Consider the following 24,109-nt stretch of genomic DNA (forward strand, 5'->3'; position numbering starts at 1 on the left):
CAGAATCGGTAGCAATATAATCGTGTTTATCGGATAAACAACGTAGGTAATATATATGTATAATATATATATATCTACATGTTACATGTATCATAAAAATAATGTTCGAATAGAATAATTCACGGTCATAATATAACCCTAACCTAGTTTGAAAACTAGGATTTAAAATAGCAGTTTGTGATGCTCTGTATCTTTAAATGGCGAAAGTGTGTTATCACAAAGTTGTTAAAATATAATTTAAGCAATTTTGAATTTTCATTCATGTGTTAAAATAGGTCACAGCATTCAGTAACCATTATATAAAATGTGTTTATAAAACGTTGTGCTAAATTAAGGCAATAAGAATCTTTACTGTTTTTTAGATATATTATCCTAAACCATTTGAAGTAAGTCCATATTCATTTTAGTCTTTTTCATGCATGATAAAGTGTCAAATGCACCTTTAATAAATGCAGAGACAATTTTTAAATTATTTTCTCATTCAAATTGACCTACACGTGCTGCATTACGTATGTCCTATATACCATCATCGCCGTTAGTATTAAACAAAACAAAGTTAAGTACCTGGTACATATAGGTACAACAGGCATTGAAAGATATGTTTTGTATAAAACGAAAGGTGTGTTTTATCCTCTTTATCTATATTTTCGATGATATTATCTTGTACCATTCAAACTGTTGAATGGAACTCAGGGTATATAGAACGAACACTTGAAAACTTTAGTCCAAATCTCTGAGTGTTGAAATGTGTTAACAATGTATTATTAATTATCTTACTCTGGAAAAATAATCAATCAGAAAAATAATAATAATTATTAGTCACCATACTTCATTTGTTTATTATTATTATCTAAGCTTGGCAAAAGGCATTAGCTGTAAAGTGTAGGTGGCTTTGAGAATTTTGTAAAATTATGAAACACATGCTGTGTGACATGGATTTGTCACCAAAAAATCGGATGGTCACCCATCCAAGATCTAGCGACACCGGCCAATGCTTAACCTCAGAACACGTTAGTAACTGAGGCTAATCACTGCGCCACATTAGGCTACTATACTTAATTTTTTAATATACAAGATTCAATAGTACTAACGGCATTCACAAGTATTATCATTTGAGAATAAATCAAAAAAATTTTGAGTTTATATAACACAATTTTCGTACTATTTGAGATATTGTGTAAAATAGGTACATGTTGAACTACGCCAGTTAACTAATGTAAATGTGTTGCGTGTATAGATATGAGAGCGTTGAATAAAAAAATAAGTACTCTGCGATCACATATGACTTACGTTTAAAAAGATTAAATTATTATAATTAATTAAAAACTAATTACTAAATAATATATTCAAAAAAAACATTATTTATTAAATCTGTCTTTAATCTTTAATCTTTGTTTTTTTTTTTTAAATTTATTTATATTATATAATCGCTTTTCAAACATTCAAGTATTGACAAGGCAATGAATTCAAAACTATACTTATATAATCTTTATCAACTTAAACATTACAAACTAATCATATACGTAATTGTTTACCGGATATTGTATGCGTTATCATACAATCTATATTTGTACATCTAGATATTTTAGACGATGTGCCTGATATCGATTTGCAATAAAATAAGGTCATGTATGATATATTTTATTGTTAAATTCAATTATTATTCCAATTGATATCTTGTACAGCCATATGGCCATCTAAAATATTTTTTTTCTCTCAAAACTAAAATAAATTTATATAATATTATCAATTTGATTTTCATATGTATATAAACAGTCCATTTTATAGGCTTGCGTTCACATTGGATAAACTATTATTGTATTGATGCTTTTCTGGCTCATCATTTTCTAGTAATTTTTTTTTTTTCATTTTTATTGGCTGAATGCTATCTCGGGCATAATTCAACTGGTAATTCATCGACAAATTTTATTTTTAATCAATGAAATTAGACCTAGAATACCATCAACCGACAACAGTTTTTTTTGGACAGTCAATATAATGTAAAAATTTTCAAAACTATATTAACTTTCTTCAATATTTTACATTATGCCTATGTGGCTGTATATAAGTATCGAAGTGTTTTTTTATATATTTTTAAACGATAAATAATGATTATTATTACTATTACTATTTTTTATTTTTTTATTTTATTTTGCAAACGAATATGCTTTATTATGCAAATTAAGCAAGAGCGTAGAGTTTTGGTATATTTATGTTTCGCAAATTACTATACAGTCTTGTATAGTAACTTCCTCCTAAATGGATAATTCTGAATTAACTTTATTCTTTATTTTAAATACACGAAAATTACAACAATAACAAAAAATAGGATTCTATAACTTTTTAAGAAATGTGACTTTAAATCGCAAATAACGTGATTTTTTTCATATATGTAACTCGACGCATTGCGCGTTTATTATGATATATCTGAAATCTTAATGTTAGTCAACTGTTTCCATTATACAGCAGACTCTCGTTGCTCTCTGCGTTATTTATGTGTGTGTGTTCAAAAACTTAAAGCGCTGTATACACATAGAATAAACATGTTTACAACGCATTAAGTATTTCATTTCACACAAGTTTCCGTCAGCTACATATTATTATTATGAATGATTTACTGGGAACATTTGATACAATTCAACACCAAGGACATAGAACTGAAAATTTGACAGAAACCCTATTTGTCTGAGCATGAAAAAATGTGAATGTAGAGTAGACATAAAAAGATAAAACCTTTTAAAAATGTTTCCATTAATGTATTCCGATGTTGAACTCAATACGAAATACGACACACATATGTATAATAAAATCAAAGATATTACGGCTTTAGAATATACTTTTTATACTATAAACAGTGTAAACATAAATTAATACACGTTGTTGTATTCTGTTATAATAATAATTCCTATAAATATTCATATTGTTTGGTTCACACGCATGAACAATGTAGGTTATAGGTTTAAATATGTCAAGATTGCAACTATCAAAAATCCAAATCATTTTTTCTGATGATAAAAATTAAGTTAAATAGTCGACGCTACATGAATCATAGGCATTGGGCTCGTATCGTTTCATTTATAAATGAACGGTTATATTAAACTTTACAAACGTTAAATGTGAAATACGAATGTACACTTTAAATTTTCGGTAAAATAATAAACGAATTCTCAAATATCATATAAATACTGCGTTTAGAATTATAATTTTGAGTTAGTACTTTTCATCATTTTTGCGTGTACGTTTACGTGTGTAGTGCCTATTACTTGTTTTTACTTTTTATATTGCATGCATAACACAAAAACATTTGCGTTGTATTAATATAATAGTTATTACACTATATTATTGTGTATATTATTGTCCATACGCGCAAAACATATTTTATTTACCCCATTAACGATCATTGTAATATTTTATAACTATTATTCTGACCAGCGAACATATGATTATATAATTTAGTTATTATTTACAGCCGTGCTTAATTAAATATAAAATATGTTTAATTTATTTATTTTATAAGCACGAATGGAATACGATGCAATTAATTATGATACCATACTCGTAAAATATCAATTTTCCCATTGTAAATTAAAATGATAATAGGATTTATTTTGTGTAACGATGGCATTTGTTTTGCTTTTGCGTTCAACAACAACAACGACAAATAAAAATAAAATAAACAATTGAATACAAAAATGTATTGTTCCGTTATACCGCGCTAGTGAATAATATTGACTTTAGATCCGAAAATCGAAAATATTATAATAAATGTAATATGATTATATTATAATCATAATAATTAAATTAATGTTTATTATTGTATAGTCACTATACTATAGTGTATACTGATCTAATGACGTGACTATATATTATGAATCGCTGGTGGGAGACTTTTTATAGTATAAAAAGGTACAAGATATTATTTTGCACTCCAATTTACACGGATTGAAGACAAAAATTCAATTTTAGTATAGTCCCTTCTTGTGGACTTTGAAACAACTAAAGCTACTCTATGAAAGTAATTATTATACCTAATACAATAAATCAAATTTAACTTTTGCAATATCACCAACGAGGGTTTTAAATATTCACTTTGATAACTATGTAAAAAAAGATGTTTGAGTTCAAAAATTAAATTACAAATTGTACTGATATTATAAAGAAAAAAAAGTTGATATAAAACATCTTTGTCCTTCGTGAATAAATAAACCGGGTATGATGTAAATTTCACAAGTTTTTCAATTTCAATTCTTTTAAATGAGATGATAATTTAAAATTGTTTTTAGAAAAACCTCTAAATATAACAGCTATATATAAGCACTTTTTCTTGAAATTATAAACTACCAAAAAACAAATGGTCTCGACCATCCTATACCCATTTGATAATTTTTATTGTTACATAATCTACTTTACTGCGACTTTATTATTATTTTTAAATTTTTCATTAACTATATAGTTACCTACACAGTAAACACGGTAGATTGAACGTAGAAAAGTAATTTTAAATTTCTTTCTTGATACAATAGTATATTATTAAATTTAAAACTTAAACGATAATAAAAACATTTTATATTTTACTCTCATAAATAACATATATTATTTTAAACTTTAAGCAAAGCCAAATATGTATTGGTTTAAAAATTATGAATTTTGTCTATGTATATTTACACTTGTAGCTTTTATAAAACTATCGATGTTTCAAGTAGATACCTATTTTTACATCGATTAAAAGTGAAATAAATTTAATGTACACTTTATAAACAACCAATAACCGTGAAAATAGTTAATAATTAATATAAACAAGTAAGGTTTTAAAAAATACAATAAAAATCAATTTGTTGAAATTAATTCAGAGAATAGATTTAACAAATTATGGGATCCTGAGGATGTTGTAAGTTATAACTTGTAACCGTTTATCATTATAGCAGACTAAGCTCTAATTAAAATTATTTTTTGAATATAAATAATGATTATATTTTATCGTTAATCACGCGTTCAACAACACATTACAATTATAACAAGCCCGGCATTTTGATAAACCAGATTCCTATAATCCTAAATTTCACTTAATTTGTTTGGTTGTTTTTCAGAACAATATGTTGCCAAATGGCGAAAAGACATTTGTTGGAAACTCGTACACAATTGACTCTGTTCGAAGACAAGCCGATGGAGTTTACATCTGCACTGCCTCAAATAATATCGGAACAACTGTGAACGAAGAAATCGATTTAAATATACTATGTAAGTATCGTACTACTATATAATAATATAATATCGATGTTATATAAAAATATAAAATAACTATATATAAACGTACTTGTCAGAATTAGAGCACTATGTGTCCTACTATCTACTGATAAATTCTGATTATTTAAATAACATCTATAAGAAAAATTAAATTATTAATTATTTATGTAGTATGAATTATAGGTATTACATTAAATATGTAAGAATATAATAATAAGGTTTAATAAGGTATAATAAGGTTTTCAATTATTTTTTACGAAATCTGAATTTAGATTTAATAACTAATTATTAGTTTTTAATTTAGGTGATTTTATTGATAATAAGAGTGCATATAAGACATATTAATTAAATATTAACAAATATTTTCGAATTTATTTAAAAATGTAAGAACTTATAGAACATTAAATATTGATAGAAAAATATTAAATGTGAAGACAGTATTTATCAGAAAGTAATAATAAACTAAATCTAAGTTTCATATTTTAACTTTGTTCATTTGAGTATTTGTCCTAAAAAAAAGTAGCTTTTCATACTTTACCTGCTTATAGTTAAAGTTATTTATTGTAAATAAAAATACAAAAATAAATACACGATTTATCGAATAAATATTATTTAATTCACTTATACAATGTTTATATCATATCAATTGGTAGTATATTCAAATTTTAATAAAATATATAAATATGTATATTTTTTGTAATTATTGAACTAAAATAAATTTTGGCTGTAAGAGCATTAGTACAATTAATTTTACGTAAAATGTTGTGTAAATACTAGTTTAGTTTTTTTTTTTTTAATTAAAATATTATACAATTTGGTTTTTAGGAATATTATTTTATTTTTCGGAATAATAATGTATCATAAAATCAAATTTAGTGTATCTACGCGCATTTAATTTATTGCCCTATTAAACTATACAATTATATAGCTCATACTAGCTATATCAAAATTCACAATGTTCTTCCCTCATACCTCTAATCGATCTTTATTCCACTACTAATTACACACAATGAAGCCATGTGTGATTTTAGTCGTTACATTCTCAACTAATTTTAATTCACGCATTATATCGATCCAATGTTTTTCTTTTTTACATTACATATTTACATCCCCATCATATTATAATTCTCCAATCTTTTTCAATTTTTTTGGCTTAACCTCGTTGTTTAATTTTTTAATCATTATTAAAATATTTTATTCTTATGATACAAAATATTAAATAACATTTGACATATTTTAATTTGTTTTGATGATTATTTTCTTCTCGTTATAATTTAATATTGTAAGTTATTTTATTATTCAAATATGCTATGTATTAAAATATTAAGTTTTGAAACACGCGTTTGTTCGAATTTAAAAACGTTCTCTTCTTCTTTATATTGAATATAACAAAATATCTCGAAAGAATTAATCATAACAGAAAGAAGTGGAAAATATATTTTATTATTAGATTGGCCAGATTAGGTTTATGTATATAAATGGATCACGTTGAATTTCATCACACATACAATTTGATAATCACAGCTAATTCAATTGTCAACATGTTATATTATATTATGCATATACACGCGTACACATTTCTATCTTACAATAAATTATCGTTTTTATTAAAAACCCATACTGAAAAGTTAAATACCGTAGTATTCTAAATGGAATATTTTAAATAAAATAATTTCTTTTAAGTTTTTGTACACTGTTGCACAGAATAACGTCATTTTTTCGTGCACATAATATTATTATACTCTGTTCGTCACGTACTCGCGTATTTTGTTATCGTTGTGAAGATAATTTAAAAATATTTTTGGCCTACGCCTTAACATCCCTCTAAAATAATAGTTATATTTAAATTTACTGACATTAAATTCAATAGTTATACTGTATGCCGTGATTCGATTATTTTCTGCCGGATACAAAAGTATACTTATTATAATGTGAGTTATGGAGTAGCAATTATACCGCGCGTGCTATTTTAATAAAATATATTTGATTCATGGTGAAATTTCATTGAGTTCACGGTAGAGGCGTATTTATTTATTGTAATTTCTATTGTACTCCGGGAAGGAAACGGGTATTTTCGGCGTACCCCGAACAAGGCAATTAAACTTTTCCATTGTTACCAATATTAATTATACACGAAGTCGGCGGATAATGGAATCATTGGCGTGAGAACGCATCTCGTAACAGAAATGCGACAAGACACGTGTGCCGAGAAAATCCGTCACTAATAAAAATTCATAAGGATTTGGCTATGGTGAATACGCTTGGCTAGGTGTATACCGCCCGATAAAATATGCAACAAGCACTTGACGTCCGTCCGGGGGGTGTCTACCTATAATACGCAACTTTACGCGGCTATTAGACTCGTCGCAAAATGTATACGCACCCTAAACGTTTGAATAACAACAAAAAAATAATAATAATAACTCATTTTTGACGTCATGGCGTTCACTAAAAATATAAATATTACGTACATAGTCGCGTTATCGTTGTACAAAATTCGTTGTTCTTTTAAAACAGTGTTATCTAATGTACGAAAACAAAAACGAAAAAAAATTGGCTAAAAACGTTTATGGTTGACGTGAGGAAAATCGTTAACTTGAAAATTATCAAAACATCATGTATGGTCTTGTTATTCATGAGGGATCGAAAACATCGCAGTACTCGCATATCATATAATTTGTATAAATGTATAATATTATTCGCGTTCTACTTTCATCTAGTTTAAATCTATACTTTCGAGAATTTTTGATATATTTGACTTAAGACAAAAATAAAAATCTTTTTTTTAAAAAAAATCACTTTAGCGCACAAACAGTTATATGCAACAAAAGATTAACACAATATTTATTATTTAATCTGTACATATTATAAAAGTCACCACCCGCGTACGTAAACTGTCCAGTTAACACTTGAATAAATTGTGGCGTGTTTTATTTGTTTCGTTATATTTGACATTTAATGTTTTAACGTATATACACTTACACACTCACACGCCCACACAACCATTATGTGGGTGGACAGTGTTCAAAAAAATATTTGTAATCGCGTTCTGAAAGCCGAAAATAGCGAATCGTTGCTTGCAACTATATTGGGACGATGTGAAGACAGTATATGCGAACGCATGCACACGGATTTTTATAATACATTTATTTGTATAGCCCAAGAAAAAAAAACTCCTATGCATATAATATATTTATGCATAGTAACGTAAAGAAAAAGGCGTCACTGTCGGTTTTCGAGAATATAAAAGGACATGGGGGATAAAAAGATGTAAAGAAAATAATATCGCAAGAGAGAATTAATTTTTTCCCCCGACGTTTTTAGAAAAGTAGAAAAGCGCATTCGAAAACCCGTATGGGCTCAAATATGCTAGCGGCGTCTGTTTATTCTGGAAAATGTACGCCAGCAGGCATTTATCGTTATTCTTATTTTCTTTTGCTACTTCACAAAGAAAATCGAACGGAAACGGATGGAGAAAAAACACACGCCAATGAAATCAACAATGTTAATATCTATACTCTTATAAAAATCATGTGGTCCGTTGTTTCCAAACAATAAGAGTTCGTTAACGTTCTCTTTAAATTTCTAGCAACTCTCCCTTTCGAATCGATTGCTCTTGCCTCCAAACAAAAATATAACATACACATACTAAAAAAAAAAAAACCAAATAAATAAATAAATAAAAAATAAAGACGAACAATATATATATATAAATTATTTTGTATTTTTTCCAAATCGACATTTTGTTAAAATAGGGTTATCCGCGCGCCCGATCGTGTGCGCGCGTTTGTTTACTCCGCCGCCAGTGTCGCCGTCGTATCGTTCGCCAACGACGACAACGACGACGACAAGGATAACGTGATTATAGACTATGTCGTGTGTGTATATGTGTACAATTCGACGGGGGGAAAGTGTGCAGTACAGGACTTCTAAATTGTATTGCGCGCACGTGAATCATTGTAGCCGAGCCGAGGGGTATCGAGGCACACAGAGGTAAAGTTTGTGTGTTTGCGCAAAATTTGGAGAGCACACTCTACGTCCGTCTCTCATCGATACTACCGTATTTATATATATATATATATATATATATATATATAAGTCGTTTTCTCGTCACATCCCAATCCGACCCTCAACTTGGCCTGCAACTCGACCGAATATACATCGCAACGAGGTTTATCTGATTAAGGTTTTCGACAGCGAGATCGAATGCCGACCCTGTATCGAGGAAACGCAATCGTCATCTAACGACAAAACAGTATCATTCAATATAGAATATATTTCTATATAATATACATTATGTATGGTTTATTTTACACATGTATATAATATATATTATTTTATATCAGTACGAGTTATGTATACAACGGAAAGATAAACATCACGCGTACCACAAAATATTTAATGTATATATATATATATATATATATATAATATTGTACTTTGTCGTGCTCACAACATGTAGTTATACTAGATGATTCATGAACCTGAAGAATCGAGTAGTTTCTCAATTATTAAAATAATATAGTTATTATGCTAAGGATAATATTTCTTAAAAATAGTTTTGAAATTATTATAAATTTTCGATTAATATTAATTAATGAAATTTTCGAATCACCATAGCCCATATATTATCTTATAGACCTATTAAAATGAACATATTATGTTTAAAAGTTCCAAAAATAAGTGAGCATGCTTGGTGAATCACTCTATACAATGATGGTTACATTGAACAACGCGTCTTTAATATTTTAACGAGAAATAATTGTTCCTTATTTTGATATGTTTTATCAGAGATGATGTACAGTGTACTTTTGTTAAGTTCCTAATAAAAATATAAGTTTCTATTCTCGCGTCCTATTCTGAGATTAAACCTAACCTCCTCCATAAATAAATTACAAACAACATACTTTGCGTAACTAGCAAGGAGTTGTGCTGTTCTCGTACAAAACGCAACACTGATTTGTATTTTAATAATATAACTAAAAAATATTATAAGTATATAAGTATTCATAATATTATTAGTGCCTACTACTTGTAATATGTTAAGATGTACAAGGATTTTATAAATTTTATGACAATTCATAAAATAACAACTAAATTTCAATTTTGACTTATTAAAATGTCTAGTAAAATGCTAAACAAATACAATTTTATAATATATGGTTTAATAGTTAATATCTAGGTACATATAATATCATAAATACTTCACAAATGTATTTATTTTATAACATATATTTGACTTTATTTAGATTATGATTTTGGAATTTTTTAGATCCTCCGGAAGTTAAAGAAGAGCAGTCTATTGTATTCACAGTGGAAGGACAAGAAACCGAAATTGTCTGTATAGTACACGCAGAGCCCAAAGCTGACGTAAGTTAATTTTTTTTTTTTTCATTTAACATTTGATTTATGATTCCAATTCGATTTCACTTCTTAACGTCTGTATAGCTTAATAAATCCGTTACCACATAGTAATCGATTTTCTCACTACAGTAAATGTACTAACGTAAAATACAAACAATCTACCATTAATATCGTTTTCTATAGCGAACCTTAAGTTTTCAACGGGCGCATTACACCTAACAGATTAGCGAAGAATGTTTTTTAGTTTGAAACAATGAATAACTTCCTAACAATGCGAGGGGGGAGGAAGGAGCTGGTCAAGCGAGGGATAAAATATATTTTACCGTCGTTTGTTGGGGCGCAGCAAAGGATCCAGGAAGGAAACTTATACACTGCAGCGGCGAGAGATCAAAATTATTATTATCGCGGTAGGACGGCAGCAGTTGGTATAGTACGATTATATGTTTACCACGGAAACTCTGTAAATTGAAAATTACACCTAAATTGCGGTCATTCGTAATTCGCCGTTATACTACGTTTCCTCGGCACGTTTTTGTGCGATCTACCGCGTTTCGCCGACGGACAACCGCTAGTGTAATAATTATTACGTTCCTCGCGCGTGGCGGCAGGCCACGGAAGTCATTAGGTCGGCCGACAAATTACGGTGAATACACACCGAGCCCATCAAAGTGGAAAACGTGTGTATAGTAGTAGTGCTCCCATTATAGTAGCAGTAGACTGAAGTAGTAGTATTAGTATTAGTATATGGTATTAGTATCACCTAGTTTTTATTATGAACCAAATATGTTTATGAAGTCAATCTTACCGTCATAACGACCTGATATATCTGAATTTTCAAAAAAGTTTTAATTTTTACCTATGATCTTTTCGTTCACTATACCAAGCATGCTGCTTACCCCCTCTTTTTTCTTTAGTTACCTAATTATTCGTCAAGTGATTTTGATTCCTGAAAAAAATTTAAATATTCTTAATTTAAGACCATAGTTTAAAATTCTTGGCATTTTATGTACTATTTGAAGAGTATTCTATTAAGATACAAACTTCTTTGTTTTTCTAATAAAAATTTACAATCCCCCTTTTATGAAGTAAATTGTTTAGTGGATAGTTTTACTGACAAATTTTGACGTGTTAATGTCCGAATTCGAATGAGTAGTTTTTGAGTTATTTGCCTTTGTGAACCAAAGATAATTGGTTCATGATAAAAATTAGAAAAATTTGAGAACTATGGTGATTTGAAAATTTCTAGTAGTTTATATTAATTTATCAATATTTTATGCTTCATACAATTGATTCTAGTGTAATAAATACTAAATCCGATATTACAAATATTTTTATGAAACTATTTTTAAGAACTATCCTTAATATAAAAAGTTCAAAAGCCGCTTTAATTTGCTTATTTGAATTTTGAATTAGAAACTCTCATCATTTTTTTTTTTTTTTTTTTTTTATAATTATATTCATTAAATAATTTACAGTATAAAAGTAGAATTATCATAAAAAAAAAAAAAACAAAACAAAATAAAAGTTCTTATCACTGCGACAAACTACGGTCTATAAGTACATTTAAAAATTCCAAAAATGTTTCAATAAATTAGACTTACAATAATAATCAAAAAAAATGTATCAAAATATCACACTAGTTTTTAACTATTTATTTATTAAGTATTCACCACATATGTATTATTTTCATGACATGAACTTAGCCAAGATAGAAAATATTAAATTACCCGCTTTAAAATAAAAATATAAAGTAATAATAATAGATAAAAGTTTTACATATTTGTATCAAATTAAATCACTTATAAATTTAATTTAAATTGACTAATTATGGGCACATGCCACGGATACCGTAGTAGTCTTAGACAACGGTGGGCCACAGTTTTTTTTTTAGTTTTCAGTTCTTTATGTACTACCTACTAATTACTTTTGTTTCTACTTTTATGAATTATCTTTTCAAAATGTCAAAACTATCGTTTTAAAATATTTTGGATTATTGTGTTAGTTTTTGTATTTCTCCCTACTTTGTGAAAGTTTTAAGAATTAAAACTCAATTGTAATTTTTATAAAACATTTTAAGAAAATAGATATATTATAAATTTACGATATCTGTGAATATATTAAACAAGATTCATAGAAAACTATAGACATAGAAAAAATTATTTTTGACAAAGATATACATAAAAATGCACATTTTATGATACAATGTGTAATTCATATTGTACTTTTTTTTTATTATAGAATATTTAAAATCTTTATACATTGTTTATATAAATAAATTTTACAAATGTATGATATGAACATGAAAGCTTTATAAATGATAGTATTTAGTGACACAACTATGATATCAAAAAATCATCAATTAAAATTAATTGTTTAATATATCTTTTGAAAAATAACGTTTTAAACGACGTAGTAGATTGATTATGTTAGAAAAAGAACGTTATTTGGGTGATAAGTTATGGCTTACTATAATTTTTCATAAGATCGAAACATTGAGAATCTTGTTTGAGAAGTGAAGTTTTAGATCGTTGTCTAGAGACTAATTACTGACAAAACATGGAGCGCCTATGATGTTACGTAAGTTTATGGATTGGAATGAATGAAATTCTTAGAGTAATGTTAGAGGTTTTAGGTGGTCTTTAAATTTGAATATCGCAGGTCAGTTATGATATACTCAAAAGATAAAGCCTTAATAAACATTTTAAAAATTACGATAAAAGGTAATTTGAAGATTGACTTGAACAATTATTAGTATTTGAATTTACTTTATTTGATTTACTATTTTCATACGCTTACATTTTATTTAATGCTGTACAATCTGTAATAGGATCTTCAAGTTTAAAGCCACGTAAAATCATTTTAAATGTTATGAATTGATTCTTGGAATCACAATTGCAGGCTCCAGTAGGATCAATTCTATCAATATACTTCGTTACGATTCCTTGTGCTTTTATTGTTTCTTTAGCAAACTTCGCCTATAGATTAAAAATAATAATATTTAAAATGTGTATACTTAATATCTTATTAAATTGTATAAAGTATAACTTTTTCATAGAATGAATCCGAATTATCTGCACACCATTCATTTTTTTTCTTAGAATCTTCACAAAGCTGTAATTTTTAAAATATTTTTTATGAAATATTACGATTATTTTAATATTCTTAAAAATAATACATTGTTAATTCAATGTGTAAAATATCAATATATAAATATAATTTACACTAGTGGTTTATTTAAATTTATTTTGATATTTTAATAGTACATAACTAATTGATTTATCTTATTTAATTTAAAAAAATACAAATATTAAAAAAAATCAAGGAAGCTCTAGGTAAAATTAAACAGTTATCGGTTACATGTATCTAAGTTAAGATTTAAGATTTTACACTATCATTGAATGGGTTCGAATAAAATCTAGAGTCATCCCAAAGTTTTTCGAAATCAAATATAAATTAATACCGTTACCACTCAATCGTCATAACAGGATATGATAAAATAAAATAATCACAAAAGTTTACTAAATTTACAGTTTTCAGTATTGAAATAAAAACATTCTAGCAACTACAAGTAGGCATATTAGCTGTATCTACGACATTAAACAGTTAGGTAACAATTAACAATGAATATTTAATAATGAAAATATTAAACATTTAATAACTAAATCATCGTCCAACTCTGCTATGTCACGTCGAATGTCGACACTTAAAAAATAAATTTATATGAAGGAATTTGAATATTTTTATTATTAACCTTCGTACTCCGACGCTTAAAAGATGCCGAGAAAAAAGTATATCTAACCTAGCCTCCTTTTTGTATGCTCTAATAAAAAGTAAAACTTCTCAAATATTATATCAAATCTAACTAAATCAAAATATAATCCTTAATTATACATAAATATTCTAAAAAATAGAATTTGAGTAATAGTGTAAAACAAAAAAAGAAAAAAAACCGGGAATTCACTTTGCTATATCATGATTGGGGGCATTAATCCTTAATCAGTTACATGTATTTAACTTTAAAAACCTAATTGAATTTTTAATATGCAATTTTTTAGTGCATAAATTCCAAATAATTTTAAATGAAGATTACATTTATTTACTTAAAGTTACGTTTGATAGGATGATATTAGTATAGTTAATGTTATAGTTTTTAAATATATTGAAATATTTTTTATAATGATATATATATATATCATTATTAACAATAGTTTTTTTTTTTTTAAATATCTTTTTTTCAAGGAAAAATCACTACATGAGGGCTGAACTGTTTTCACATTATTTAACCCTTTTTCATATTGCTTATATAATTTTAAAATTACTTTATGAATATAAATAATATTTTATCATAATTCACGAGGAAAACAACTACAAAAATTTATTTTATCGAAAATTGATATTAATTATATTTTTGTTTTCTGCTTTTTTTTTAGTTTTTCCCAAATATTAAAAACGTATTTTATATTTCTTGTTTATAACAAACTAGATCAAAAATTATTTTCATGAACAACAATATTATTATCATATAATAATAAAATTAAAATATTTTTATACTTTTGTATATGTTATTCCACTCATGGGTAAGATGGATTCAGATGAATCAATAATAGGATTAGCGTATAATTCAAGATAAACTTTATTCCTATCAATTGATGAAGCATTTAAAGCTTTCGACAACGTCATCTGCAAAATATAAAAAAATTATATCATTTTTAAAAGACTGGACATAATATTTTTACCAAAGAATGGGAACCGTTAAGTGGAACAGTTCCGTTTCTAAAATCTTTATTGCATGGATTAAAACCATCAAATCCAATTATATAAAAGTCCACAGCGCCATTTAATTGAGTAAAATCAACGACTATCAATCAAACCAAAAATATTTTTATTTGTTGATATAGTATTTAATAATTTCATAATACAGTCGAACTTAGTTATCTCAAACTTCTTTAACTTGAAATCGTCGATACCTCGAACTTTTTCTCCGATCCCTAGAATCTCCTATTTAAACAATGTGAAAAAATCTTGTTTAACTCGAATATTTTCGTGGATAATTCGAATTTTTGAGTTTTATTAATATTATAAAATATTGATATTTCCCTTTGTACCTATATATACATTTTAATATCGAAAATAAGGTCATTGCTCATTACTTATTAGTTATTAGTGTTATCGTTATCGATAAATGGTTTAGATCGATTCACTACAAACGCTGCAATCAACAGCAAAACTCAAACAAAAATAAATATCTTTTTAAAATTACATATACATAACTCATATATAATTATATAGTAAATATTTTTTGTTGCATTACTTTATTAATAATAAATACATAGAAATTAATATATTTTGTACTGTTTTAAAAAATTTTTATTTGGATAACTCGAACTTTTTTCCGGTCCCTTCAACTTCAAGTTAACCAAGTTTGACTGTATAACCTTTGAGTACTAGATACCATTAAAAACATATCATATTAATATATATATATATATATATATATATATATATATATATAATAATTTGTCTGTACATGTGATTTTATTGTAAAAATACTAAGTCACTGATTGTTTTTCCAAAAACCCATAAATTTTGATTAAAATTAATTTATTAAATTTGTTAATCTACTTACAATCTTGAGTTGTTGGATTTTTATCATGATATAATATACTACTTGCATTTAAATACAATCCAACTTTTAAATTAATAAAAGTTCTTTTTATATTATTTATGTAATCTCTCAAACTACTGTAGAAATATGCATCAATGTGATAAGTTAAACCCTAAAAAACAATAAAAAATAATACATTTATTATCTGAATTAACTATGTAAATTTATTTATTCTAGCTCATTTTTATTGAAGAAAATATTTGAGTATAAAAAATATTGTTGTTATCTATAAATTCGCATAGTATTGGATTGAACTAAATAATAATCAATTATATTTTACGTAAAGAGTAGATAAAACAAGAGAATATAATTGATTAAGAGCAAGAGTATAGTAAATAAATAGATAGTGCAAATTAATAAAATTAATTATTTTTAAAATGTCATAATTTAAATAATGATAATTTTCATATACCTAGTACGGCTGTATACTAATTGGGTTCATAACTTCCAAAAAAAAATATGTAATCCAAATTGTGCTGCTTGGATTTTTGTATGTTATATATACGAGTTGTGGCCCTATTAATATTTACCATTTTCAATATTTCTATCATAGAGTCATACTTAATATGATATTAACAGTTAGCTATTATAGTATAGGTTTATAGCACATTAACTTTATAACCCGAATTCGCAAGTGAAACAAAATTACAACATAAAATACAATATCAATTAATCTTGTTTTTAATTCATCTCAGTTCATTAAATTTTTTTCCTTTTTAAATAAACAATAAACAATTTTAATTTAAAATGACTTAAAATCATAAAGAGCCAAAATAATTTTAAAATTTTATGTACATTTTAAATATCTATGATTTGAATTACTCATAAAAAAAAATACGAAATAGTTTTTGCTGAATTCTAGTTTTCTTTCTGGTTTTCTGTAAAAATTTCTGTTTTTCCGGGTTATTTTACAAATTACTAAAAACATTTTACTTTTGAATCGTCTCCTCTTATTTATACCAAATAACCACTAGATCTGATTTTCTATTAGAAATCACTCTCAAAACTGAAAATTAAAGCATTTCCACAGCTCTAAATAGTGTTTCCTGTCAAAAAAAAAAAAAAAAAAAAAAAACACCAAAATATGCTATTTGCCAAAAAAACACGGAACGCAATCATTAGTTTATATCTATCCTAAAAATTCTAGACCACTATTTTTCGCTGTACTACATATTTAGTAGTTTGTATCCTCAAAAAAAGTGCCTATACCTAAATTACCGATAATAGTAAAATCATGCATTAGAAATGTTATGGATTCGATAACGCAAAAATCCGAGGACAAAATTAATACGAGTACATTAATAGGCTCAACTAGAGCAAGTATAGATGATAGTTATAACTTAAAATATGACTTTATTAATCCCTTACAATTTACCAATTTTAACATGCTAAAATAATTAATTGTCTTCCCTATATTTACAATATCATTATTCTCATTGAAAATAAAGCAATTACTATTTACTAAGATAAATATGTGCTATTGCTTTCAGTTAAATTTAAAACCAAATTTTTTAATAAGCGATAAAATCTATGATCATTCAAACATAATGCTAATGTCTATTACTTATTAACTATAAGTAGTTCTAAATATTATCAAAATAATAATTTATAAATATAGTTTAAATAGGTAAATACTTACAGAATCAAAATTATAATCTATGTCTTTAAGTATTAACCCCGTCACTGAATACTGATTAAAATATAATAACATTTTATTCTTTTCAACGTTAACATCTAAATTTTCTAATGATTTTATCCAATTTTCTAAAGATCCATGAGTATAAAATAAAAAATATTTTTTTCCGGAATTCATTAAACCTCTTATAATACCTAAAAAACAAAACTTTTTAATTTGTAGAAAAAAAAAAATGGTATAGTTATTGTCAATCTTATATTGTTTACATTTGCAGTCTTAATCTCTACAACATATTGAAAAATAAATTTAATTGAAATAATTATTTAGGGTCTAACGAATTTAATGGTGAGATTATTCTGTTCGTTGATTTTAATATGCAGATGTTTTATTTTTATGTACGTGTTTAATATTTTATATTAATAGATAAATTTAAAATTATATTATATAGCCAGACCAGCCTAGTCCATTAGAAATAAATAGTATCAAATAAAGAATTTCTTCCTCTTTTAAGAATGACGTCTCTGCCTTAATCTACTTTCTTAGTATTTTTTTTTAAATATGCGATTTTAGGTATCTATTTGTTCACTGATTGCATACTCGTATAAATTCAATTAGGTATTAATTTGTTTTCAATAATAGTTTTTCTTTACCCAGTGATTGAGCATTAGGATTAATATCTAAATTATCAACATATATTAATCCATCATAAATAAAGGATGTGCACTCCAGTGGTAGAGATGAAATCGGCATTGGTGAAACTAAACCGTAATTTCCACTTTCATCGTAACTACCTGAATATAAACACGGTGATATTCCAAGAACTGAAAATAAACAGTTAATTTATATAGTAATTGATTAGTATGTGATATGCGTTATGTTAAGCGTATTCGTTGATTGAATGATAATTTTAATTTTTTTTATACAATTAGTTGATTATTTACAAATGTTTAAAGTAGTTAAATTAGATTTCAAGGTTTTTCATACAATTTGACATTATAGTAACATTATCAAATTTTTACGAGATTTAATATTATAATTTTTGTAGGTACTCTTCGGTGTTAAATTTTGAGTAGTGAAATAAAATATTATTTTTACTATAATGCGTATTTTTATTTTTTATTTTTAAATTGGTGTCACGTATTGGATTAAAAAATGTTCTCCTATACTCAGCATAACATATGGCTTTTTACTTTTCCGGTATCATTTAAGTTTTATTTTATTAATATAATTTTAACCATTTAGGATTTATTATTATTGAACTCAAATGTAACACATTATCCATTTCAGTGACTAACTCAACGATGAAGAATATTTTTTACTTATACCATAGTATCATTTTGTATATATTATTTAAGAAAAAGAACAGAAAAACAGTAGATAAATAAAAATGTTTGCCCCCATCCCCTTGAATAAATCCTGGTTGCGCACTGCTATATAACTTATGTTGTTCAAAGTATCGTATGAAATAAATATATATATAATATATATTATAATTTATTAAAGTTGTCAACTCTAAAACCACGTTTACATAAGTATGCAAATTTATATTATTATAATTTTTTTTTTTTTAGTATAATAAGCAACAACTATTTTAAATATTATATATGTGTGTGTATATATATATATATATATATCATATTATGATTAATATTTTATATGATAGTTGATAAGAAATCATTTTTGAAGGAAATAAAACAAATCAGACCTAAAGTAATCAGTATAACGTGCATCGAGTTTTGAGATTATTTACTAGCAATCTCACGATACGTTTACTAAATATTTTTTTTATTTGTGTTATACCAATACAATTTACAATCAAATTGTGTGGTATTCTGCAGTGCATAATCTAACATACAATTCGATATATTTAATGTATTTTTCGTTGATATTTTATTTATTTTGTTATCATATATAACTTTATTTATTTCAAATATTTACCTGGCAAAACATCTGCATTAATTGGAATCCATATATGTCTTAGAAAAAAAAAGATAAACAATATAAAAATACTCATTTTAATTATTATAAGCTCTCGCTAGTTAAGTTATAATAAAAAATACATTGAAGTCAAACTTCAGTATTTAAATGATCTAATCACTACAACTAACGACCCAATAAATATACAACGCCATACATTTAATTTTGAATAATGATAATAATATTACAATTGTGTAAATAAATAAATATAGCAATTACGTCCATCGCTTATATACTACAGTAAAAGTATAATATACCTATTTCAATTATTAAAAAAATATTCATCGGTTAACTATCTGACGGTTTTAAAACTATACAAACATGTTATGACATATTATATTCAATTTTAAATATTTTCATTGTTTTTATTATATTTTTTTTTTATGATAAACAATGATTAATACGACATAAATCCATAAATTCCGTATTTTAATAAGGTAATTTATTCTGTTGAATTTTGAACTGCCAGTTCTTGTTTAGCAATAGTGCAATACAATATTACATTTTTTTTATATTACAATAATTTTTTTTTTTTTTTTTTTAATTATCAGAAGTATAGAACTTTAAGGACTGCAAATTGTTATATTTTTCATTATTATTCTGTCACCTAATTCAATAAACTTAATTCAATTTATTTAACTCCGTTGTCATTCAACACATCATAATATGCCACGGCTTATAACCTATTTTCGTTGGAAATTAAAATTATTCGTTTTTAATGCTGCGTTTAAAACAAACGCTATTTTAGATAAGTCAAGTCTTGTTACAACGGTAATACGCATGCGTTATAATTATAATATTATGTGCCTATCAATTATCATAGATATCGCGTCTCTAAAGTTTACATCACAGTTTTTAATATTGCATGCAGAAATCGCATGTTACAAAGCCGTCATGTCATTTCAATGTCTTCAAAATACCCTCGCATTCAATTCTGGTCACTTACCATAATTGGAATTTCTTTACATTATTTCTCTTGGCGTTTAGCTTTTGCACAAGCGCAATAATAAATATGTTGTTCGTCTGTGAAATACATTCACAGTATATATTTTTTCTGACCTGTTTCACAGAACCAATCATATTAAATTTAATAATTTCAACTCTGAGAGCTTATAGCGCGTTTTAATTTAATTGAACACTTTCCACAAGTATGATATAAGAATAAATTTGTTCACAACATAATATCGGTTATCATGTGGTTATAAATCTAAATGATATTATTATGCGGGTATTATAGTCGGTATTTTTGATCTTAATCTTAGCTGGACGATCGCGTTTACGAAATATGTCGCCTCTAATTCGAAAAATAAACCATTGATACCCATAGGATTTGACTAGAGATTTATACGATTGTAAAAATAAAAAATAGGAAAAAGAAACAGTGCTACCAAATTTTTCAACCGTCGCCACCATGGCGTGAGTTTACCCTTTTTATTAACGGAACAATGCACAACGCAGATATCGAGTCTTAGGACAAAAAAAAAACAAAAAAAATAAAATAAAATATCCTTCCCGAAGTGGCTTTGGTGTTATACAAATACAATATATGGTAATGCACATTGTTTTGGACATTTCTCTCTACCGCATGAGATAAGTTCCTTTCCTTTCCGGCAATTGTTACAAAAAAAAAAAAACAATAGTATAATATTGTAATGTATACGAATAATGCACAGAGACTGAATTGTACATTATTTGATACAATAATTGTCCTCACCTTTATAGATCATTTTCAGTAATAAGACTTATAGAATCTCGTTCTTTTTCAAAAATACTTCGAGCTAACTATCTATTATTTTAACGAGATATTTTATTTTTCTAATTGCTACATTTATAACACTTTTTCACGGTCACAGACCAAATACAAGAACAATGCAGTTATTTACTTTTCAAATTCGTTTTTATTTTTATATACGAGTGCTATCAAACAAATTTATTATACAATTAAATTCTAAGCTATGCAAAGAATTTGAGTTATTATTTGCAATAGAGGGTTTTTAAGAACAATTTTACAAATTGACTCAACAAAAACTGAATTGCTGTCATCATATTCATATTTAAAAATAAAAATGTAAATGTTTGTCTAAACTACATAGTACACACTTGGACTTGCACCACTTGGTCTGCTCTTATTATGCTTGATTTTACTTATTATTATCATATTCTGACATTTTTAAGTAGTTTCTCTCTCAGCAAAAATAAAATACTTCGTTGTAATAATATTTTATTTTAATTAAATCATTTAAATCTATAGCGAGAAATAAATCTTGCTTTTTAATAAGTAAGGCTAGGATTTATATACAACAGTATATTTTTTTTTGCAACTTCTGATTATTTCTTTTGTAAGTAATGTCCACAAATCAACTTATGATAAGATAAACAGTGGTGATTTTATTTTGAATATTTTTGCATATTTCGACTATAAAAACGCGATAAATGCATATTTTATGATGTATTTCGTTACTAGACGTTTCTATCATACGACAGTATGTATTAACCCTGTTCAAAAATATCTATTTAAGGTATACCTATATATAAAAGTCTAACAAAAGGCCGTCCAATTTCAAAAATTTATAACACCATATAATTGTTTTGTGTAATACATTTAAATAGCGTGATAATAGTTAAGAATCTTATTTAATTTATTTTAAATTGTATGATTTTTTTTTTTAAGTGTAAATTTCATATTTTTTGGCGTATATAATATTAATTGCATATTTTTAATAAACCAAATACATATCTTACAAATTTTTATTCCATATAAATCCTAGTCCTACTAATAACTTTTAAACGTTTTTAATCAAAATTAAGTATATTTTTGTTTTTTTTTTTTTTGGTTTGGGAAATAACCAAAAAAATTGAAAAAGAATGTTTTTTTTCAAATCGAAAATTGATAAACAAGCGTACATTCAGCAGTCTAAAAACGTTTTTACATAAATATTCAAGTGTCACTTTAATTTTATAAGACGAACCCATTTCAAAGTAAGATATTCTGTGTTACCGAAAAAATGCTCGTATACATATTTATTACAATACGAATTATTATATTATACAGATGGCTTTTAATAATTTATTAAGTTTAAGACTTAACTCATCTTGCCCTTGCTGATTGCATATGCGGAAAATAGTGTAAATAAAAATAATGAAATTAATTTTAAGAAATTAAGTTGGTCAATAACAATATGAAATGCTAAACATCATAAAATATTTCACTATATAATAACTGTTTTATACACAAATAAGTAACAATAAACAATTTGTGTAATGTTTTAATTCTATAAATTAACTTATATTTTTAATTAATTTAAATAACTTTAATATTTGCTTATAACAATAAATATTTTAATAACTTTTTTAGATTGGTGATTTAAGTATTGTTAAATTATTTTGAATCATTGATAAATAATCAAATTCAAAGATTTAAAATATATTTATACAAAATATACAATGTATTACATGTACAATGTGTACATATAAATGCATAATAAATCGCACGTTTTTTTTTTATATAGTATTGCACTATTGCTAAACGAGAACTAGCAGTTCAAAATCCAACAGAATAAATTACCTTATTAATATACGAAATTTATGGATTGGTTCATGCTCATTAATCATTGTTTATCATAATATATATATTTAAAAAAATGAAAATATTTAAAATTAATTATAAAAATTGTTTGTACTGTTTGTAGTTTTTAAATAATCTACGACCGGTGAGTGTGCATTTATTAGGTGCGTCCTGTGTATATTCAATGTATGTATTCAAATGTTTTTTTTTTTTTTTGTCTAAACTAAAAATTATTATATAATAATAACGTAAAATACCTATTCAGATAATGTAGTATATTGAATTACATAGAATTATGATTATTAAAATGTTAGGTACATGTATATTAAACAGAGCATTTAATAGATAGGTAATAAAAAAAAAAAAATCACTCATAAAAATTAATTCATAAAATCATTGACATTACATAATAAAAATAATAGAAATGAAATTTTTAAAATGATTAAACATATTACAGTGAAAACTGTTTAATGCTGAATAGCATGGGACCAATCAAAAATTCCGCTTTAAGCAGTTTTTCGCTTTATTGAATAAAACGAAAAAAATTCCGGATTATAAATTCGTATCAGTTTTTCACATTAAAAATTAGTTTACAACATTATTAATTTTTATTTTTTTAGTTAGAGACTAATTATAAACTTAATTTATTACTTTACTT

General features: G+C 25.7%; 2 protein-coding genes across 4 annotated transcripts in view; one reads left to right on the forward strand and one right to left on the reverse strand.

Moving 5' to 3' along the window:
• The first annotated feature begins 5,081 nt into the window (after nucleotides 1-5,081).
• The window catches only part of LOC112599483 (brother of CDO-like), a 54,816-nt gene continuing 35,788 nt past the window's right edge, over nucleotides 5,082-24,109 (forward strand). For both annotated transcript variants that reach the window (XM_025346406.1, XM_025346405.1), the window contains exons 1-2: nucleotides 5,082-5,238; nucleotides 10,517-10,614. In XM_025346406.1, coding sequence (XP_025202191.1) covers nucleotides 5,094-5,238; nucleotides 10,517-10,614 — 243 coding nt within the window. In that variant the 5' untranslated portion in view covers nucleotides 5,082-5,093. The remainder of the gene's footprint in view (nucleotides 5,239-10,516; nucleotides 10,615-24,109) is intronic.
• Nucleotides 5,119-19,999, reverse strand: LOC112599482. 2 transcript variants are annotated; one of them, XM_025346403.1, is made up of 10 exons: nucleotides 19,848-19,999; nucleotides 18,560-18,730; nucleotides 17,913-18,103; nucleotides 16,235-16,385; nucleotides 15,345-15,466; nucleotides 15,160-15,288; nucleotides 13,654-13,719; nucleotides 13,405-13,583; nucleotides 5,315-5,379; nucleotides 5,119-5,205 (listed from the first exon to the last, which is right to left on the reverse strand). In XM_025346403.1, exons 1-10 carry the CDS (start codon nucleotides 19,921-19,923, stop codon nucleotides 5,171-5,173), a joined length of 1,185 nt encoding a protein of 394 aa, XP_025202188.1. In that variant the 5' UTR covers nucleotides 19,924-19,999; the 3' UTR covers nucleotides 5,119-5,170. The 2 variants fall into 2 exon arrangements, with proteins under 2 accessions (XP_025202188.1, XP_025202189.1); XM_025346404.1 differs by lacking the exons at nucleotides 5,119-5,205; nucleotides 5,315-5,379 and adding an exon at nucleotides 11,512-11,554 and having other exon boundaries at nucleotides 19,848-19,998.

The sequence above is a fragment of the Melanaphis sacchari genome, unplaced genomic scaffold (genome assembly GCF_002803265.2).
Source record: "Melanaphis sacchari strain LSU unplaced genomic scaffold, SCAv2.0 Contig51_pilon_pilon, whole genome shotgun sequence".
Lineage (NCBI taxonomy): Eukaryota > Metazoa > Arthropoda > Insecta > Hemiptera > Aphididae > Melanaphis > Melanaphis sacchari.